The sequence below is a fragment of the Athalia rosae genome, chromosome 5, assembly GCF_917208135.1.
Source record: "Athalia rosae chromosome 5, iyAthRosa1.1, whole genome shotgun sequence".
Classification (NCBI taxonomy): Eukaryota; Metazoa; Arthropoda; class Insecta; order Hymenoptera; family Athaliidae; genus Athalia; species Athalia rosae.
Genome location: NC_064030.1, coordinates 9285349 through 9306119, shown reverse-complemented (window position 1 = coordinate 9306119; position 20771 = coordinate 9285349). Strand labels below are relative to the sequence as shown.

At 47.5% G+C, this 20771-nt stretch overlaps 1 protein-coding gene and 1 long non-coding RNA gene across 7 annotated transcripts in view; one reads left to right on the top strand and one right to left on the bottom strand.

Annotated features, from left to right (window-relative positions):
• The window catches only part of LOC105690151 (protein O-mannosyl-transferase TMTC1-like), a 126237-nt gene that overhangs the window by 40723 nt on the left and 64743 nt on the right, over positions 1-20771 (top strand). For all 5 annotated transcript variants that reach the window (XM_025746781.2, XM_025746779.2, XM_048656218.1 and 2 more), the window contains one exon: positions 6855-7032. In XM_025746781.2, the coding sequence (XP_025602566.1) occupies positions 6855-7032 (178 nt within the window). The remainder of the gene's footprint in view (positions 1-6854; positions 7033-20771) is intronic.
• Positions 1-20771, bottom strand: part of LOC125501139 — a 104807-nt gene that overhangs the window by 65865 nt on the left and 18171 nt on the right. The window contains exon 1 of one of the 2 annotated variants that reach the window (XR_007278661.1): positions 4262-4888. The exons of the other annotated variant lie outside the window; for it this stretch is intronic. This is a non-coding gene — a long non-coding RNA (uncharacterized LOC125501139). Of the gene's footprint in view, positions 1-4261; positions 4889-20771 lie in introns of those variants that run through there. 2 annotated transcript variants of the gene reach the window in all.

Below are 20771 nucleotides of genomic sequence, written 5' to 3'. Positions count from 1 at the left end.
ATTTCATCGTACAGGATTTCTCGCGTCCCCGAAGAAGAATTCAATTTTCTTCGCATCGGAAAATAGTATCGATGTACACCGATAACTCTCGACAATATTTTCATATCGTTCCGTAAGGTATCCACCTACGTTACACGTGTGTGTGTATGTATGTATACGTACGTAGGTGAAATCCACCTTCATCATTTTCGGTATAGCCGTCACGGTACTACCCCCACTCGCCCCGAAGATCCCCCCGCCGCTATATTTTCCGATACACAATCTGTATGAAAGAAATAAGGTTGATCCGGAGATATATGACGGCACTCGGGCGGCTATATAGGTGTAATAATTCACGGTATTATCGGAGCGGGTGACGGAATAGGTGCGCGCTCCGGGGGTTGTGCTGCGAGGGATGACCGACGAAACGAACGAGCGAACGAATGAATGAACGAACGAACGAATGGTCGTAGAGGTTTTTTTTCACCTATACCTACGCCGCGTCGCGTGGAAATTCGCTTTTCCGCCTATCCATTCGCTGCTCGTTTTCTCCCCCGAGGTAGGCACACGGACGAAGATTTTGTAAGTCCGTGTCTGGGATTGTATAGGGGGAATAAGTGGGAAGCGTATCCCGCAGGACGGGGAGTGCGAGTGGCCGGGCCGTGTGGAAAAACGGGATAGGATGACCGCGGACTCGTTTTGACGCTATGCGCGTGGGGGCTATTGTGGGTCTCACTTAAGCTCCGTATAAGCCCGCGTGTCGCGTTATAGAGAGCCTACGGACGTGTGCTTTGAGGTCGTATAGCTGTCCCCGGAGGACGCACCCCCGCACCATTTTTGTCGGCAGCTGCCCCTTACGCACCGACTACAAGACCGCGTAACCGACGGCGTGGTCGCGTGTCCAACCTCCGACGCCACAATTTCCGCGAACGAGAAAAGGAAAAAATAAAAGAAAAGATGACAGAAATGAAGAAAACGGGGGAAAACGATAGGTGCGGGTACCTACCAAAAGAAATGGAAGGGTCTCAGGTAACGAGATAAAACGGCTGGAGAGATGTGTATACATATATCTATAGGACTAATCGGGTGACCGCACGCGTGTTTGTGGTCACGGTAGCCAACGAGCAGCGAGCTTTCATTTCCCGTTTTATGTATCTCGTCGTTGCCGAGGTCTTCATTTTTGTTTTTCTGCTCTTTCGAAGGTCCGCCGCCCCTCTTCCTAATGAAACGCGTATCAACGAGAGAAAAAAAGTGGAAACGAATGAATACAGGGTCCGGAAACGAGCGAAACGTACATGGTGTACACGTACATGAGAGCGTACGCGTACACCGGCCGAAGGGGCGACGGTTTGCGTTTTAATGGATTCGCTAGTTCATGGTTTTCAACAGTCACAGTCACGACTGTCGCAGAGTTTCGCATTACTCGAATACGCCAGGCACTGACCTACGCGCGTCGTCAATGTACCGTAGGATTCACCCTTCGTTAGCGACGTGGTCGAATCGAACCACCCCGTGTGACGTAGAAATCGACGAACGACTGCGCGGGACGTCCCGATTATAATTACATCGTTAACGATACGAGCGTGAATCGGCGATGGACGCCTTCGAAAATCCACGGTGAACGTGCGTAACCGTACGTACGTTGAAGTAGGAATGTGGTCGGGGTACGGTGAGAATCCGGGGTCGGGTGATCCGTGACGTTCGCGAGTCTGGAAAAATTTAATTTTTCCTCCAAACAACGCGAAGCTTTCCATCCTTTGAGCTCGGCGCCTTCTCGAGAATGTCTTTGGTCGGCGGGTGAGACGGCTAAGATACGTAATACAGATGTACGAGACACAAGGCTACCGAGACCTCCGAGAATGCTTTTGATGCGTACAACGCGATTACGCGGTGGTTACAAATTAATCCATTTTCTCCTCCGCTTTCAGACACCTACGAAACAACCGGGTACTTAAACACGGAGAGACCGTTCCGTGTCATTTTTCAATTCGCGATATTGTAGACCGAAAATAATATCGAAACAAAGAGAAAAACGAAAAACTCGAATGATTAATCGAATCGAGGCGAGGAAAAGAATCGAAACACGTCCGACGATTCATTTGCGGACGAATGATAATTCAACGATAATAATAATAATGAGTATACATATAACCACCTTTTACAACGCGTTTCGGCCCCCGGGGAGAAGAAGATATGTGAGATAAAGAGGTGGACGGGAGTTAAAGCTTGTCTGCCAGGTGAACTAATCGCAAGGGTAATCTCATTGCCAGCTGTGGACTCGCGGACCCGAATAAGGGTGTCGGCGAGGGCGGGCTGGCGGGGGTAGAGGGTGGCGAAGGTGGCGGCATCCCCGCCCGGGGTCGATGATTAATAGCCGGTGCGCTTACGAACCCCCGTCCACCTCGCACCCTCCTCGCCTATTGACCTCCCACCCAGCGGCAACCCTGCGACCTTATACAACCCTTTCGCAGCTCGGGGTATAACACTGTACCAGATACGGAGCGTACACGGTGTGCGCTTCTCTCCGTCCTTACGCTGGTCGTTCGCGTTCCTCGATTGTTATTTAATTTGTTTGAGATTAATATTGACGCGGGATGGCTTACTTTGCTTAGGATCCAACCGTTTTCGTACCTCTGTCTTCCCGCTCTGATTTATCGCAGCTCGATGATTTCACCCTCGCTCCCCAAAGTTGTTAACCAGTTCGCGATCTGCAGCACCGTGCGATGTGTACCGAGCAGCGGATAGACGAAATCGCGTGTAGCGCGAACTCGGCGTGTAAACTTTACCCCGCCTCTGGATGAGTGCTGAATTTTAGTTTTTTAGTTTTTTTTTTTTTTTCACTTTTTAACGAACGCTCTCGCTTGTGATATCTTTGGGAAATGGTGAAAATTTGAAAAAAAAAAAAAACAACAACATTCGGAAGGGACGCCGAATTCTCGCTATCTCCGACCCGCAGCCTTCTTTACCCTCTTGGGTACTTCCAGCATTAATTATCAACCGGATATCGCCGTTAACGAGCGTCCTTGAAAGTAGAATAGGGTAAAGCGTGGGCATAGTTGGAGTCACGGTACATGAATATACACGCCGCTATCAAAGGTTCACTTCCACCCAGGGAGCCGGTTCAATCTTGAGGAAAGTCTTGAGGGTCGTCTTTACCTCCCCCGTCCCCCGTCCCCCTTTCCCACCACCCCGAAACTCTCTAGTCCCAAATTGCATTAGTCGACGAACTTTTGATCACCGCGTTATCAAAGTTGTTTTTCACCCTGATCGCGAGACGTATCTTTCTATTGGTACGAGGAAAATAAAAGCCACACCGACTACGGCGACCGGAGTATTCATTCTGTACACTATACCGAGTGCATCACGTGCCTCACAGAACGTAAAGCCACTCGAGTAATGCTGATCTTTAAAGATCAGATTTTGCGGAGTAAAGGTAGCAGGGGACTGCCGGATACTTCGCCAGACGTGATTGATCTAGATACGCTTCGGGATTCCGAGGACTTTTTTCTTTGACAAATTTGACCGCGACCGTAGTTATAATAGCGTAGCGACTGTAATACCAACGACATTATCGGCTATATTCGAACGCAGCGAAAAACCTGTATCTTGTTTTTCAGAACACACATCCGAACGAAGTTGTAATTTATTCGGAACATTTGCGGAGTTAAATTAACTGCGTTTGTCAAGTGACGTTTTTCAATCTTATCGCGAGACTTACAATTAGACGATACAATTCGCAGACTCCGTCTCATTATACAGTCCGTTGTAGAGGAGATAAGTTTTTGCAAAATTTCAATCAAAACGAGCGAGATTCCCCAAGATTTGTTGTAACGTTTGATGTGGGTCGCGGGTTTACCGAAGGAATACCCTTGTTGCGGAAGGGAGAAGCTACGAGGATCCCCTTGCTCTCTTTAATTTTCTCTTTTTCTCTCACTTTGAGATCCTGACAGTTTGCTTTCAGACGTCACCGTTGTGTTCACGAACAATGGGTTTCAGAAGAGATAAAAAAAAAAAAAAGAAAGTACGAACAAAAAAACGAAAGAACGAAAAAAGAAAAGAGGGGTAAAAAAATAGCAGAGACCAGAGTTTAACTCTTTACATCCATTTAGTCACCCATCATAATCCCGTAACTCGTCAACATCGGGTTGAATGGTATCTTACGCATAATAAAAGGGGATCTCGGAAGGGCCACGGAAAAGAATTAGAGAGACGAGTAAGAAAGTACAAAAAGGGAGAGCGAAAAGGAAATGAAATTATACGATTAAACCAAGCTTGAACTTACTTCCTTGACTGACGTCTCTGCAGGCAGCAGCGACTCAACGGCCTCAATTAATGTCTCCTTCACTCCGAAAAAAAAAGAAGGAGGAGAATACGGGAAGAAAAGTATTATATTTTCCACGGGGATTTCATACGCACTTCAACGCGCCCCGCGGCTTCTTTGTTTTTTTTTTTTTTTTTTCGTCCTTCTTCACGCACTTCCCGACTCCTCTCTTGAATCGCGAATATTCGCGATGTCGCCTCGTATACTCCGTGCGATGTTCACTCACTTTTCTCAATTCGCGTTACACGAATATTTTATTCACCGTCGTACATCTTTGTACGTTCAGCTACACCGCGACGCGACGTCATCACCGATACGCACTACGTTGCACGCACACGTACGTACGCTACTCTTGTTTATTCAAATCCATGATACGCTGGCGGAGCACCACCAGCCGAGTGTGATTACATTTGAACACCGGGCGAGTCGCGTTCGATGTTTCTTCGGTTCATCCGCTCTTAACTCTCCAAGTGCCGACGATCACTCCCCGACGAATACCGGCGATCAAATGATTCATTACTACGGACTACGACGCCGCAGTTGACGACGATTTCTTCGCCACGGATTCGACTGGTCTGGTTTGTTTGTGTGTACTGTGGGTGCCTGTTTAGGCACCAACAAGGTAGAAGGCCGAGTTCATGTGTAGAATGGAAGGCGATAGAATAATTATCGGTTATCGCCGATGATCGCCGAGGTGAGGTAGAGGGGCGATCGGGAATTCCTCGATAAGAACCGAGGATTCGCGGAAAGGAAAGGAAGATTAGAGATGGTGTGTGTCTCCCAGGGTCGTCGCGACGTGCACGTCAAATATATATATATATATACCCAGGAGATATAAGATAAGTTTCGAATAATTAATATACATTTCCACGGGAGATAAGGGAGACCAGAATTTGCATCAAACTGTTTTATACTAGGCCCTAATATATATTTTATACACATAAGTCCTTTCTACGTTTGATTCCGTCATATGCACAATTATTGCATCTATCCATTTTAACATATATGTTTTGCTTAAAGCTAAGTTTTTTTACTGCCTGTTATTTCGTTATTGTCGACATTTTATTTATACAATAATCGTTATTTATTTTTGTGCTTTGTTTTCACCGTAAATCGTTTGTTCGCTAATTTATTATTATATCTGTGATAGCGTCATATATTCTCATTTTTACACTTCAAGATTGTTAGACAAGTGGACCGAAGAGATTTAATAAGCTTTTGTTATGTGCATATATGAACGCAATTTTTACTGGAATTAATATAAAAAGACTATAGGTCAAAAGACGTTAGCAGTAATTTAAATTTATTGGTCCTAAGATCCTAACCCACAACATATCGGTCGATCGTCTTAATCCGATCAACCAGGCTAGCGATCCCCTAAATAAGAGAATCGTTACAGTACGTACTTTGTTTACTTCTTTGGGGTCACTCCGAAAACAACGGAGTAACGGTAAGTCGAATATTTTCTTCCGCTCCGTTTCGCCGTTTCCTCTGTACCTCGCCAGCAGTGGGATAGTTTACGGGCTCGATAATCAGACGTTATACCTCACACTTAGCGTGAACAGATATTCAAATTTTGTTGTTATATAGGTATACGGTGTCCTGAGAATAATATATGGAAGGTCACGCGGTCGGCGTGTGTGTTTTGGCGGGGCGATGGCGGAGTATGGATATAAATTACGAGACTCCGGTCGGCTTCTTCCGGCGGTTTTGGACGGTGTGATCTTCGGCAGACCTGGAACGATGCCCAAATGCAGTTTGCGTCGGTGACAGAAAAAGAGGAGGCGCAGTAAAGCGGAGGTATAACGTTTGACAGAGTTCAGAAATATGGCTCCTGTTTACAGAGGGTGTTTTACCTCTCCGTTGGGGGTATATCTTTGCCCCGTCATTTGTTGCCTCCTCGCTCGTTTGATCTCCGCTTTGATTTATCGCCCCCTCATTACCGTTATCGACATTCAAACCCGCTCGCGCGGCTTGTGGAAAAACCGGCGTCGCGTAAGGGACACGATGGAACTTTCTTATTGTTGGACGGTCGCCGCCGCGATCGGGAATATAACAAAGGGAAATTCAGCCGTTGTATATATACACTTTCTTTACGTCGAGAAGAAGAACGCTTTGATGTTCGCGAGCGGTCGAACTAACGTTGACCACCACCGCCGATGTATATCTTCTTTCGGCATTTCGTTATAGGGTATATCCTCTCTTCTCATTCCTTTCCCGCTTTATTCTTTATCTCTTTCATTCGACAACCGAAGATCCCGATCGCTGAAGAATTCACGATCGACTTTTCTACGAAAGAATAAACACCGAACGATATCATTCAGCCGATGCAAGAGTCGTGGCTACGTAGGTGAGGAACGAAGCTTTGGACTCCCGGAAGCAAAGCTCATTAGTTAGTAGCCGTCCGAATCGAAGTAGATGTTAGAAAAATTCATTCGTTCGGCGATAACGATCAGCTCAAACGGAGTATCGTTAAGCTCGCTTACGGTCATTGTCGTTTTCAATATTCCAAACCGACGATCGCTCATCTCTCTTCCCAACTTTCTCATTCCAGATTGAACTATCTCACGTCAGGTCTGACACCGATATGGTTCCACGTAACGAACGTCGCTCTTCACGCGGCGGCCTGCGTCCTCGTAACCAAGGTCAGCTTGGCAGTCGCTTCTCTGAGGCCAGGATTCGCGGCACTCACCGGTCTGCTTTTTGCGGCGCATCCGATCCACACCGAAGCGGTAAGTTTTAAGATCAAATTTTAGGATTAAGACAAAATTCGCCAGGTTTTTACGCGGCGGCTCCGAGGAACGGCGAGGAACGACGGTGAGCCGATTCGCGCCAAAAGCTTTCCCGCGTCGAAAACGCGCGGGTTCTGAATATTTCGCCCACGATTAGCGGTACCGGTAAAATCGGAGTTATCGCATCGAGACAGATCGGACGCGTAACGTCTGAAACCCCGCATCGATTATCGCGCACCCCGAATATGCCGGGGTCGTTATAAAGCGATATATTCCTCAGGGCGTACGCAAATTTCTCCACACATTCCAACGAGTCGGGTCGTTCCTCCCGTACTTCTGGGGGTCGAATTAACTAAAATACAGGCAATATGTAGGTAACAATATCGGCCAACGATCCTCCGTAACAACGATGTAATGCCGGCACGCGTACGTTCGATCGCTCCTATCGACTGTATCTGGTTATGGTTGTAGAGAGAAAGAGAGAGAGAGAGAGGCGCGAGGGGATGCGGAGGGCGTGTTGAGGTCGCTACGCCGTGGACCATATCTGTTATTTCAGGGAAATTGAAGGCGGGTTTCGTGGAGTAGGTGTGGTACGGGGTTAACGCTGCTACGATTTGAGTCAGGTACGACGTGTGCGCGCGATTATACGGGATTATAACGCTCGCGTACGATCGCACACAGCCCCGTCTCCGAAGGGGATAGGGTCTGCGTTCGCATTGTGTCCGTATACCGCGACTGTGGGGTAGGCGAGCGCGTGTGGGGTCGTCCCGATACATCGTCGTCGCCGCCGCCGCTTGACGTTCGGAACCGCGACAAGCGGACTTTGTCGCCGGCGCTTCTGCTCTCGCAGGGGCTGCCGCCCGCCGCTCCTATCTACGCGATACCAGCCGCGCGCCAGCTTCCCTCGTTGCAGCCGGCTCTCTACCGTTCGCTTCCGTGTTCGCGCGAACTGCCTACGGTGGTGGTCTGCTCCCCGTGTACCTGTGGACCGATCTTCGGGCAGCGAATGTACACCGTGGTGTACCTCGTACAACACGCGTACCTCGTACCACACACGGATTTTCCTACGATGTGGGAAGGAGGCCATGATTGAGTTTGCGGCAAGGCCGTGTAGCCATAGTAACACCCGGGATACCGCTATCCGGCGGAAAGGTGACCCCGTGTATCTGTATTTTCTGACCATGGTTAAATTAAAGCGAACTTCACCTCTGCCGAGGGTTAGCGCAACGAAGGACGGTCGATGGTCGATGCCGACAGAAAGTTTTGCCGGAATTTGTCATCGTCGCGTTCCCTTTTATTTTCTCGTCTCGTAATAATCCATCGATGCTTTGTGTCACGACGGCGTACGCGGGGTTGTCCCGGGTGCAAGCATTGTTTCCACAAATGACGTTGGCGAATCGTACGCAGTGCCCGTTGTGGAATAATGGAATTTCGAGTACTTCGGTGTGCAGGCGGTACGTTTGCTACTGCGGATGTATCGGTAACAACAACAACAACAACAGCCCCCGACAATAACTACCAACCTATAGAAGGGCAACGCGATACTTGATGTGCAGAGTTCATGTAGGCTTTCGCTACGAGCTACTACTGCTATATGGCAGCGCGATACGTTGGGTTACGTGGCACGTAGATCGCGTGGGATGCGGCTAGATTCGCAAGGCGTGACTGCCGGACTGGTATGAAGCTCCGTAATAGACTGTGAACGGGATCCTCGAGTATTTGCCGTTGCCGTTGTACATTCTAGAGGTACGGTAATCGCGTGCCAATTCGAACTGCCGAAGCCTACGCTGGATTGAGACGTGAAAATTTCACTTCGGTTCCATAAGAGTTACGAACGGATTTGGCGAAAGAATTGATTTCATTGTTTTTTTTTTGTTTAGCTAATCGCTCGCGAGGTTTGTGGATTTTCGGAATTTGGAATAGCCGGTACCGTGGGCGGGTATTAAATTATTTTTATTGGTCGTCGAAGTCGACTTTGTATGTAAGTGGGTAACTTTTGGCCCGGGGGTTGAAGTTCAACCGAAAAGAGTTTACGAAACAGAAGTGGATGTAACTCCTTGGGTATAAGTTTTGATTTCCGAGATTATACGATTCTTGGTTAACTTTGTGGTCCGGAAAGTCAAGACGTGGAATAATTTCTGATTGATGGTCGAAGAAGCGGAAAAAAGTCAAAATCCCGAGTCCCCTCTTCTTCCGTCTCTTTCTACCGTCCTCGTACTTCCGACGAATAGAAGTTTCTCTTATAGTTTCGTTTTCTTATTTTACTTCGATTCTCGGCAGGCGTAAAGTCAAGATAAGCAGTTCGCAGAGAATGGGTATTGCAGAAGAAGTGAAAGAATATCGATTCAATCCAAACGAAGCGAACCACGTTCGAAAAAATTCCCCTATACGCGGCGGATCTTCTACACGAATAAAATAACGCGTTCGCGAGAGGACTGGAAAAAAATCACCTCCACATTTTTAATGTCGTTGAAACCGAACACCGATCCGGTTACCTCCAAGACAACTAATCACTAGGAGTCAAGTTCACCCGCCGCAATGTACATAAATTTTTTCCACAGGTGGCAATCTTCTTTTTTCTATCCGCTGTGAGGTACGACAAAATAACGGAGAGTAGCTAATGAGACTCTTGAACGAAACGAATTGTGCTTCAATTCATTTTTCACGTGGATCGTACTTTGTTCGAGCTCGTATACATATGTATCTACCCAAGAGTCGTATAACCGCGGTGAAATGAAAATCACAAAGAATTCTTTGTAAGAATTTACGAAAGACAATAGAGGGACGATAGTGATTTCGAACGCTTCATTGTGTAGCGCTACTTCGGAAGAAAGCCCAATAAAATACGATACATCATTCATCCTATTTCGCTTCTATTCACCACGCTTTTCAATTCACCCTCGAGATATAAATGGAAGCATATCGTTACCCGTGTCCGGGATAACTACGAACCTATCGTCTCGGAAGGTAAGGTGAAGGGGTGAAAGAAAAGGGTTAGAGGAGAATCCGGTGCAATATTGGTGAGTAAACACTCGAGTTATTCGATAACAACGCACTCCATTCTTCCCCCTCGAGTCGTAAGGTTATATTCCTCACCCTTTTTTCTTACAAGAAGTAGCAACAGTAGTAACTCTCTAGCTCTCAAACTCCATATACATACGTACATTTCTATTCTCCACTCGACGTATAGTTTCCTCGTTTCATAACGTTGACTTGGCTCCGGTCCAGGTTACATCAGTCACGACATCAAGTATTCCATTGAGGCAGATTTGAAGCTAATTTTCGACCACATCCATGAGAATTAGAATTCTCGTCCAAAATGTGGAGACATTTTTTTTACCGGGCTTTCTAGGGTATTCTCACGTTTGAATGTTCGAGTCATCGCCAATTTGTCGCTTTGAAAAGTGAAATAATAAAGATATCTTGATTGGATTTGTTCTCAGATCGATTTACTCGACGGAGTTATATGTTCTCGAGGTTGAAATACGTGAGAAAAGCATCGTGAAACAGATTGGAAAAATCTTTCATTTCTGGCTCAAAAATCGCTGAAATACAATTGCAGATTTTTCTGGGATTTTGTATCAAAGATCTACTTTTATTTCGGGTCATTCGACGGAGACGTCGTTTTCGCTATGCGAACATCCATCCGTTTATACCAGGTAGTCGGCAAGACCGTATAAACCCCTCGGTATATATCAAACGAAAAGCGCGAAGGAAATCAATCGAAAAATGTAATGACTTTGGTGGCGGTTTATAGAACCCTTAGTTACGCGGTTTCGAGGTGTGGTTTACGGTTATACCGTGTCATTGTCGCGAGTTCACACGTACTTACATCCCGATGCAATACCCCCGAACACATCGCGCGCCGGAACACAGGAATCTTTGGAATAGAAGTTCGGAGTTAGATGTGGTATGTCGGCGCACTCCGTGTACCCGGTACAGAGGGGTGGGGAAATGGCACCAACATGTGAACCGCGGGCAAAGTGCTGGAAAGCAAAGGAAAGCGCCACGGCGAAAGCAGCTCGGGGATGTAGGTTGGGATTATGATATGTGCTACGTGGGAAATTGAAACGGAAAGCGAGGGGCGGGAATCATGAGACGATTCGTCCTCCGATAAGTTAAATTGAGAACGAACTTTACCCACTGCCTTCGGGGTACCCGGACAAACATTATATATGTATATATATACATATATATAGGATATTTTACCTAGTATACCACGGCAACCTACGCGGAAGATTTATATGGGGCACCACGCCGTGGATTTGAGAATACGATTTCGATCCATGTTTCTTCGCTCGTTCGAAATTAGGGGTGAAACCGAATCTCTCGAGTGATTCTAAATTTCAAATAATCTCCTCGTCACCTTTTCGCAATGTTCGGTGTTTATTCCGCCCGATCGGTTCGATCCACGCAGACGGTTGATGGATCGACCGAACGAATTCTCTTTCTTGCGTTTCTCGTCGTTACATATTTTTTATTCTTTTCCCAAACGTGCGATCCTGTACAACCGCTATAACCCGTCGGATGTGACGTCCCACGTGCTCTACTCACAATCAGCTCGGATTAAACTGCTACTCCTGCTGCTGCGTATAAATGTACATACGTATATCCGCGATGTCACCCGTCCATCGCTCTCGACGTGCCGCGTGTAGCGACGTTTAAAAACGAAACTGACGAACGCGCTTTCATTTGCGTCGCATGAAAATTTTATTATTTTTCGCATTTCTTTATTATCATCGTTATTTCGTTTGGCGTTAAATGATTTTCAGTCATTTTTGACACCGGGGAACGCACGATGTAAAATAAAATCTAATAAAGAGCTGTATATATAGGTATCTGTAAAAACTAACGATAAGGGTCGGAGGGAGTAAAACAGATCGTCGGTGCTTCGGGGCGTGAAATGTATGAGGCTGAAACAGAATACGTGTCCCGTAGATTTTACATAAAGAAATCAATGACCTGAATTCTTACCAAAAATGCCATCGCCCCTGACGTCGCGTTGACGTTCGACCGAGACGTAGGAGTGATGTAAGCGAACTCGAAGCTATTCGAAAGCTCAAATTCTGAGGCCTCGAGCTTTGCGAGCTTTGATGAGAGAGGGCGGTACGACCCCCTGGCTATGTAGAAAAACGTGGGAAAAACAAGCGGCGAGAAAAATGCAAAAAGCAATAGGTGTAACGCGAGGGGTGGAAATTTTTTTGTTCCCTTCAATATGTAAAATCCCGCGCGCCACGCATCGACATTCCTGATAAATCTTGTGGAAAATCGCCGTACCGCAATATACTCGTGATTCGAGTTACGTAAGACTCTCGTCTCGTTTCGCAACATTGTTTTACCCAGCTCCTGCTCGATCGCGGGGTGGAAGTTGAAATTCGTCCGAAGGTCGGAGGTCGGAGTTCGCCGGTGGTAATCGATAATAGATTTTTTTTTCATTCTCGTTTCTCGTTCTCCCGTTTCTATTTCGGTTTCCTTTTATTTCTCTCCGGTTAATTTTCTCGGAACCAGTCGTTCGGATGCCGGTATACGTACTTAAACAAACACACAATGATGTCAGGCACGCAGCAAACGGTGGTAAAGGTATAATAATTGTAAAACTCGAAGAAAACCAGCTACGGCAGTTTCACTCCGCTACGTTTTATACATACCGTATAAGCTATCCGTAGCAGTAAACGCCCACGCGATACCTACCCACTTTATTTATTACTGGCTACATAATCGCTCCGGTAATCACACACCTACATTATCGACCCCTTACGGTCACTCCCTGCAGAGAATGCTGACCTCCGCAACGCTTTTAATAGTTACTTCAACGGTTCGAGGGGCCTCCGATGGAAAAAATTTACTCGAAATGGTTTTTTGTTTTTTTTTTTAGTTATTTTTTTTTTTCTCGACAAATGGAAATTTTTTCAACACAACAATTCTACGATCAAACGAGGAGGACCCCACAGCGGGCTGGGTTGGATCGCGAAATTGTAAAAAGATTTCGAAAATTTTCACATCACTTTCAACGTAATCGAACATTAATTTTTCTCGGCGACGGAGTATGCATAATGTAGGGAATGAGAGGAGAGAAAAGGAATTTCAATCTTTAAAATAGTCGGTTTGACTGCGCAGCTTGGTGGACGGTAGCTGGCGGAGACAATAGTCGAGAGTTAAACAGTGCGAATTTAAAGTGATTTATTTTTGATTTATGAACCGAGCTCCGAGAAGAAGAAGTTTTCGAAGCGTTAGCCCGAAAGAAGACTTCCACCGGGCGGATTGCACCGAGCAACTTTTCTCGGCACCGTCTCTACCTAGTCGGCCGCGATTGTTTTCAAGACGGAAACCGCTGGTTCGGCTATTCCCTGCAGTCCGCGAATGGATCCATAACCGCGTTATTGACAGTCGAAAATTATCGCCGTTGTACTTTTTCCTTCTTTTTTTTTTTTTTTTTTTTCTTCTCTTCCTCCTCGGAAGAAAAGAAGTTTGCCAATTTTATCTCATAAAAGATGAAAGAGGAAAAAGAAAAAAACAGAAACGAAAAATTGAATAAAAGACGTCGGACGCTGTTCTTAGTCGGGACTAAAAAGTAACTCGCTCCGTACTCGTCTTTAGCGAGACAAAATAAACCGAGCGGATACCTGGTCATTTTCTTTCTTTCGGGCAACCTGATGTATTTAAAAGACAGTCTTTTATTTCGACTATTTTTATTTCTCGTTCCGCCTCCCTTTTCTCTTTTTCATACCTACTCGTGTAAAGGGGGAAGATCGGAGCCTCTTACTCGGTCTTTTTACCGTTATTTCTGGGGCTACCAACTTGTTTCCGCCCGCGTACCAACCACCCCCAGTCACCCCTCATATCTGTACCACTACTCCATCGTCTTTCCATCGCAAGTTCTGAGCCACGTCTCGGCGTTATTATAGTATACCACAAAGAGTCCCGCTGTTCGTTGCCGTTGAAAAGTTCGTTATCCTTTTGAAAAGTTGATTAAAGCTCTCGCTGCCAGCGTTGAGATGTTGAGTTCAAAAAGTTCCCCGCTATACGGGGTGTACGGTGTACGGTGTACGTACTTACGTACGTACACCTACGCGTTTACACATATTTAGAGATACAGGTGTGCGGCGGTGGATGACGATATGGAAAGGAAAAAGGCAAAAGGAGGAGCGCGGCGGCGGGTACGCGGAGTAGGATCCATTCGTCTGCAAAGTTCTCTCTTCTATTCGTATTTGAAAATTTATTCAGTGTAATAGATCAAAATTACCGACCAAAGAACTAACAAGTTTTTACTCTTTCATCAAACGGCACTATAACCGCACCGAACGGAGAACGTTTCTTATTCAGGGGCAGCTCGACCCGCTACCGCTGGGTACAGAGGGACTATTATACATACGAACTTTTCTCTCTCCACCTGTAACTATAATTCACTCTTTATATCTCAATCATTTTTCTATTCATTTTATCAAACACTCCGTTGTTCGTTCTTTTTTTTATCAAAAAATATGGCGTCGTTTCGCTCTTGGCTATCATCGAATGCTGGTGTGAAGTGAAAAGTGAAAGAAAATAGTAATGGCAATGGTAATAATGATTAAAAAATAAACGATTAGCTGAGCCGGCTTCTGAAAATTAATTGAAAACTGATCCGATAGTCGATCAATTTGCCTCGTCGCATTGTGTATGCTGACGCGTGGAAATCAATCGATCATAGAGAATATCGTCTGCAGAGTTTTTACGATCGTCGATGTATAATGGTCTATTGTTGGTGAAATTGTGTACGGCGTAGGTAGGGGACGTACAGTAGCGGAACGAGGGGGTTTGAGAGGATGAAAATATAATTTTCTATATGTATATAAGCAAAACTATGAATGGGTATGTTATGCCTATTGTTGCATCGAAACTCGACTAGAATACCCATGAATAATGAAAAGCTTGTACATCGCATACTTCGGTCTTCGAATGTTTCGCGGAATTATCAAATATTACACCCGTAGCGCTGAATATTTCTCGATAAGCTTTCGTCGAATAAGCGGGCGGTAAACGGAATCCGATTTTCTCTCGAATTTCCGGTAACTTCGCGGTGATCGCGCAGTTGGTCGCGAGTCCCGCATATCGCCGGTGCGCCGAAACTGGCTCCAAAGTTCGGGGGTGGGGGGGGGGGGGGGAGGTAATGACGGATCATGAGTGGTTCTTTATCGCTTAATCAGCTAGGCCGGGTAAAATAGTTGGGGGATGAAATTTGTCTAAAACGGAGCTCACTTAGCGCGGCTTAGGCGGTATAATATCAGATCGTGGTTTTCCATCTTCCCCGGGGCACGTGAGAAGATAATCCCCTAACAGCATGCAGACCGGTATTCTCCCCTTTCTCGTTCCAAGATCCTGAGCCTGTATACGTGGATACGGCGGAGGAGGGATTCTTCCCGAAATTCCTTCAGCGTCCCCGTTACGGAGCGGCGCCCCGTTGGTGCTCTCGTACTCCCCCGCTCGCGCAAACTACCCGGCGACAACTCCGATTGTACGCGATTCATATCTTTTCTCGGTAAACGTGTAACGTATATTACGCGCTGTATAATACGACGGAATCTTTCGACGTTCTTTTCGAGATCGGAACGAAGCGCGCTGAGCTACCGCCTAGCACCGGCCGTTCAACTTCCGGAGGAAAGGATCGCCGCGTAACACCGGAGCGACAAACTTGAATTTATACCCGGCGATGAAAGGCCAACCCTCGAGCGTTAGGGCGCGCTATTCGTTCCTCAGCTTTCGCTTCTGCCCGCGGTGCCGTTCGCCGTTGCTTCTGACGCGGATGGTGGAACCAGAAGGTAGAGAAATGTCGAGAGAGTATTTATACTACCGCGGTGACGAGCGCGTCTTGTAACGAATCCATTCATACCCAACCGTTTCGAAACTTTCCACACGTACCGCGTTCCACGGTCTACACCCGCGTCGGTTCCACCTAACGATCGAATACCACGTGCGACGGCGAACTTTCCACTTCCGGGAATAACTGACTCTCCGCGGTTTCGAGGTATCGCGGATTCCCCGACTGTTGTATGTACGTACACGTGATATCGGATACGCGCATATATGACGATTTTTGTTATTCAACGTTTTCACGATCCGTGGTCAGGCTTCGCCGAGTACATCATAATCTCGTTCGCGCCGTTCCTAATCTCGAATCGAGTGTAAACTGTGCTGAAAGAACGTGTAACGGTAGTGTACGGGGGTAGTTTCCGGTAACGCGGCACGTCCAGGCGCTAAAAGGGTCCCGAGTGCTGGAGTGGAGTGGAGCGAAGGAGGGTGCAGGGATTCGTACGAGGAAGGATCGGTTGACCACGTTTTGCAACGTTGTACCGCGTCGTTGTAAATATACATGATACGCGCACACCCGGTAGCCGGTAGGTAGGTAGGTGCATGTATTTATCGGCGAGTACGGTCGGGGATACTGTTTACACACATTCGCCCTCGCCGCTGTTGATGGCCCCTCCAAGAACCGTGGCGAGGAAGCAGCGCATTAGTCAACATAACTCACTCGCTATCACGGCAGTATGTAAATGTTTGAGTTGTTACAATGCGCGGCACGGTATGCCCCTCAAACTCAAAGGTTGGCTTAGCGCCGGCTAACTCTCCGTTCAAACCGCACTTCAACGAGCTGCCCCCCCATTTCGGATAACCATCTTCTTCCACAACCGAACCGTTACACCCGCTCACGACGCTGACGCGCCTCTTACCTAATACCGCGGGATGCAACGACGAATGTCTGGTATTCAGACACCGAGCGAGGGGAACCTTTCAGCCCACTTTCCAAGGCCGATGCGCCCGAGCTACCGTACCGTCGTAATCGGACATTTTCCTTCTCCTTCTCCCGCGCTTCTGCCGTCGCTGCCGCTTCCGCAATACGCCCTCGACGCGTTGCGAGCTTACGCTACTCTTAGCTTGCACATAACCGCGCGGTTAACTCGCGTGAGATAGTCACCGAGAATCCACCTACCTGGCTAAGTACGTATACGTACGTACCTCTCTTCGGTCTGACGAGCAATTATTTTCCTTCCTTTTTTTCTTCCATTTTTTTAACGAGAACGACACCTCAATTGTTCTCGAATATGCATATGGGAGTGTAGCTGCAGGCGTCTCGCGCGAACGCTGAAATCCGAATACCGCGTAGTGGTATATTTTTTTGAACCCGCGTCACGAGAGGGTGAAAATTGAGCGAAAAGTATCGTCGACTGCGCATCTCGTTGGAGAAATGACTGGCGATTTCTTTTTTTTTTGTTTTTTTTTTTCTAGTTTTTTTCGTCGCGTTTCCTTGATTTCAATTCGCGGTAAAGTGGCACGTGTTCGCTCGGCGGAGTTTCCGTTCGGTATAAAGAAAAGGTGGGACTTGCGGAACGGAGTGCGGTGTCGTTCGGGAAATAATCAGTTTGATTGTTCACATAAAGGACTTTGACGGCGCGGACGTTCGTTCCTCCTCCTCCTCCTTCTTTCTTTTTTTTTTTCTTTTTCTTCTTACTTCTTCCCTTCTTCTCTCTCTGTAGTTTCCCCGGTCTTCGTCCGTTTCCCTTTCAGACGACACGCGCCAAGTGGTTGAATCGTCGAGAAGTCCATCGCCCGAACAAATGGAGAAAGGCGTTTGATAGCTGACCGGAGTGGTCGTCGCGCTGTCCATTACCTCTGCTTGGACGTTTCATTAACGGATATTGCTCTGTAAAAGTATCCAGCTTGTTTCTTCCGGAGACCAACGCTCGGGAAAATTCTTCTCCCTCCGAACGCACCTTTCCCCGCTTTCAACCGTTCGAAAAGATGCTCGGTAAAGGTGGAGAACGCAAATCGAATCAGAGTATCCAACTGAATCGCTTCGTAATCGGATAATCATTTACAAATTCTCTTCCCTCGTCTCAGCTATTTTATTATTATTACTCATTAGCCGCTATACATATACGGTCTTTGCACCTTTAGCTATTATACCTATACGGCGAGGCAATTTCCATTTTCACGACGACGTATGACTTCCTTTTTTTTTTCCTCTTTCTTCTCCCTTTACAACCGAGAGGGGGAATATCGCGGCTAAATTTCGTTTACGACTAGGATTCAGCGGAGGCAATGGGGCGCGACCTAAATGCCCCGTTGCTTTCATCTTTACGATCCCGAAGATCTCGATCCCTAAAAATGGAAAACACGGGCTTATTATTCGCTTTACGGAGACATATTCTCCACAAGTTACGTCGGCGGTAGGGATTTCATATTTTTCGTATCTTCCATTTTCTCGTGCCTCCTTCTTTCCCCCCTCCCCCGATTTTACGGCATTCGTTTTATTTCGGGTAATGAAATATTCGTTATTCGTCATTTTAGTTTCGGACACGTCTCGCGTTCGAAGGTGCGTTCGTCGGTTACCGAAGACGTCGCGGTTCAACCGTCGTTTACCGTCGCCGAGCCACCCAAAAGTCACCGGGTGCTGAACCGTTGCGCGGCGTTGTTTATAGCGCTACCCCTACCCAACCGACCACAGGGGGTTATACGGGAATAAGACGGCGGTTGCCCCGAACAAAGGGTAGTAAAACTTTGAGTACGGAGTTTCGAAGGCTACCTTCCTTGGTAGGTAGGTAGCGAACGGAGGTAAGAGCCGAGAGTACCTGGGTAAAGATGAAGTAAGCGAGACGGAGAGAAGAGAACGGGGGTAGGAACACTAGGGTTGAAGGTCGGATGGCGGGGCTATTTACGGAATGCCCTTAGCGAAAGAGTAGAGACTCGGTGTCGCGACCCTGCACCTCGGTGTTTCTGAATTCCGGAACACGAGCATCCCGTCGTGAAACCGGGAGGACCCGGACTCAAAGGACTTCCTCGCGTAACGTAACTTCGTACATATATCTACTTCGCGCACGAATTTCCTTGCCAACGTGGCGCCGGCCAGATTTCCCGCCAGTTTTTCCGGATTGAGAAATTTCATCGCTCCTTTCGCGTAGGAGGTTTGTGCCCGCGAGCGCGAAAGATCCGGTCAGTCGTTTAATCGATGAAATGGATATTGCGGTCGATCCTGACACCCCGACCGTCGCGTGGAGGTGGACGACGGCCGATGAGAATCCCGGAACGCGAATCCACCCGGTCACGTTCCGTCTGTCAGCTGAGGATTTATGGGAACTGTATGATCCTTTGGCGTCCCTGAAGGACTATCGGAAATTCTCCGAGAGCCGGAGCACCCGGAGTCGTTCCATTTCCCCCGCTGACCGAGTGCTTGTTCAGAAATCAAATGCAAATAAATCTACGGAGAGTATAGCCGAGTACGATACGTAAAGTGTAGAGGGTAGTAAATTAATTAATTAGTTTGTCGATCGCACACTTTTGGTAGGCGAACCTCCGAGTTTTGCCCGAGTGTTGATTATCGACGATGAGGCGAAAACTCCTCTTTTTCCAAATTCGAGTGCTCCCTCGGAACTGACGTCATCGGTGTCTTACGTATATGTATATCTGATACCTCGCGTTGATGGAAGTTTAACGATTCGTGGTTTTCTGCCCTTGTGAGTCTCCTTTCTTCCGCCGCAGACTCCCGAAACCACCTTCAACCCTTTATCGGCCCCCGTTCTCTGCGAAACCCTACGAAACCAAGGGGACCGTGAACGAAACATTCCATGAACGACCTGTGGCAAGCGCGAGTTTAATTTGGCTTGAAACCACGGACCGTCGCACGCCGGGCCGCTCGGCATAGGTTTACCCGCCGGTGGTGTGTCACGAGCGAGTCGCTCAGCTCTAGACGAAGGACGAAGGACGAAGGACGGAGGACGGTCGAGGAGTAAGGGGATGGACGGCAGGGAGCGGAGAACGACGGTCTCCTTTGCTAGCAATATACGCGCGTTACACGCACACACACACACACCGATACGGCAACGACATCGTAACCACGGAATGGCGGGCGGGTTAGCTAACCTTCTGCAGTTCCGAAGTCCCGACGTACGTACGTACGTACGTCCCGCAGGTCGAAACCTCGACCGCCCCCCATACCCTATCCATCGCGAGTGGGTCCCTTCGGCGAGGAGCTACCGCCCTCGCGCCCTACAGGAATTCGCGTGAGAGCCGGTGGAGCTAGCTACCGGACGAGCGAACGGAGACCGTACTATTTAATATTATAGCAGGATTTGTTGAACCTACTCGGTTATGCCTTCTATACATATTCCATTCTTGCTTATCTTGGCTCGGGCGCGTCCTTCGAGGTTTTGAATTAGGTCACGTGGTAACGGGATCGCCCACCTGCCCCGCGTTAACAACCCTTGCGTTCTACGTTGTACGTACCTAGGTGTGCACACGTGCCGACCGATCGCGGGCAATAGCATCGAAGATATACGAGTACGCAAAAAATTGACATCGCTCTTCGGAATCAAGAAAAACATAAGTACGCACGTATCCACACGCGCGCACACGCGTATCTTCCGAGACGAAAATTTGTCGGCCACCTACGCTTCGGCGTGGTCGAGTTCCGAACGATATTGCGTGAGTTCGGTTGAAGTGGGTATCTGTTATTGTAGGTGCAATATCGTCCGGGTAGGAGTATACCTAGGTCATATCGTCTGCTTAGGGGTCGAGAGTTTTACGATCAGTTTCGTTTTTCCAACAGAACGAATTCCGCGAGGGTTCTGTTATCGTGGCGAACCCGTATACCTATACGCGGTGTGTGTGCGACGACACTTTGTTGAGCCCAGAAAATTATTAGAACCCCGCGTCGTCATACCGCTGTTATCGACGCGTTCGTATCGTCGCGTTGTTTTTTTTTTTTTTTT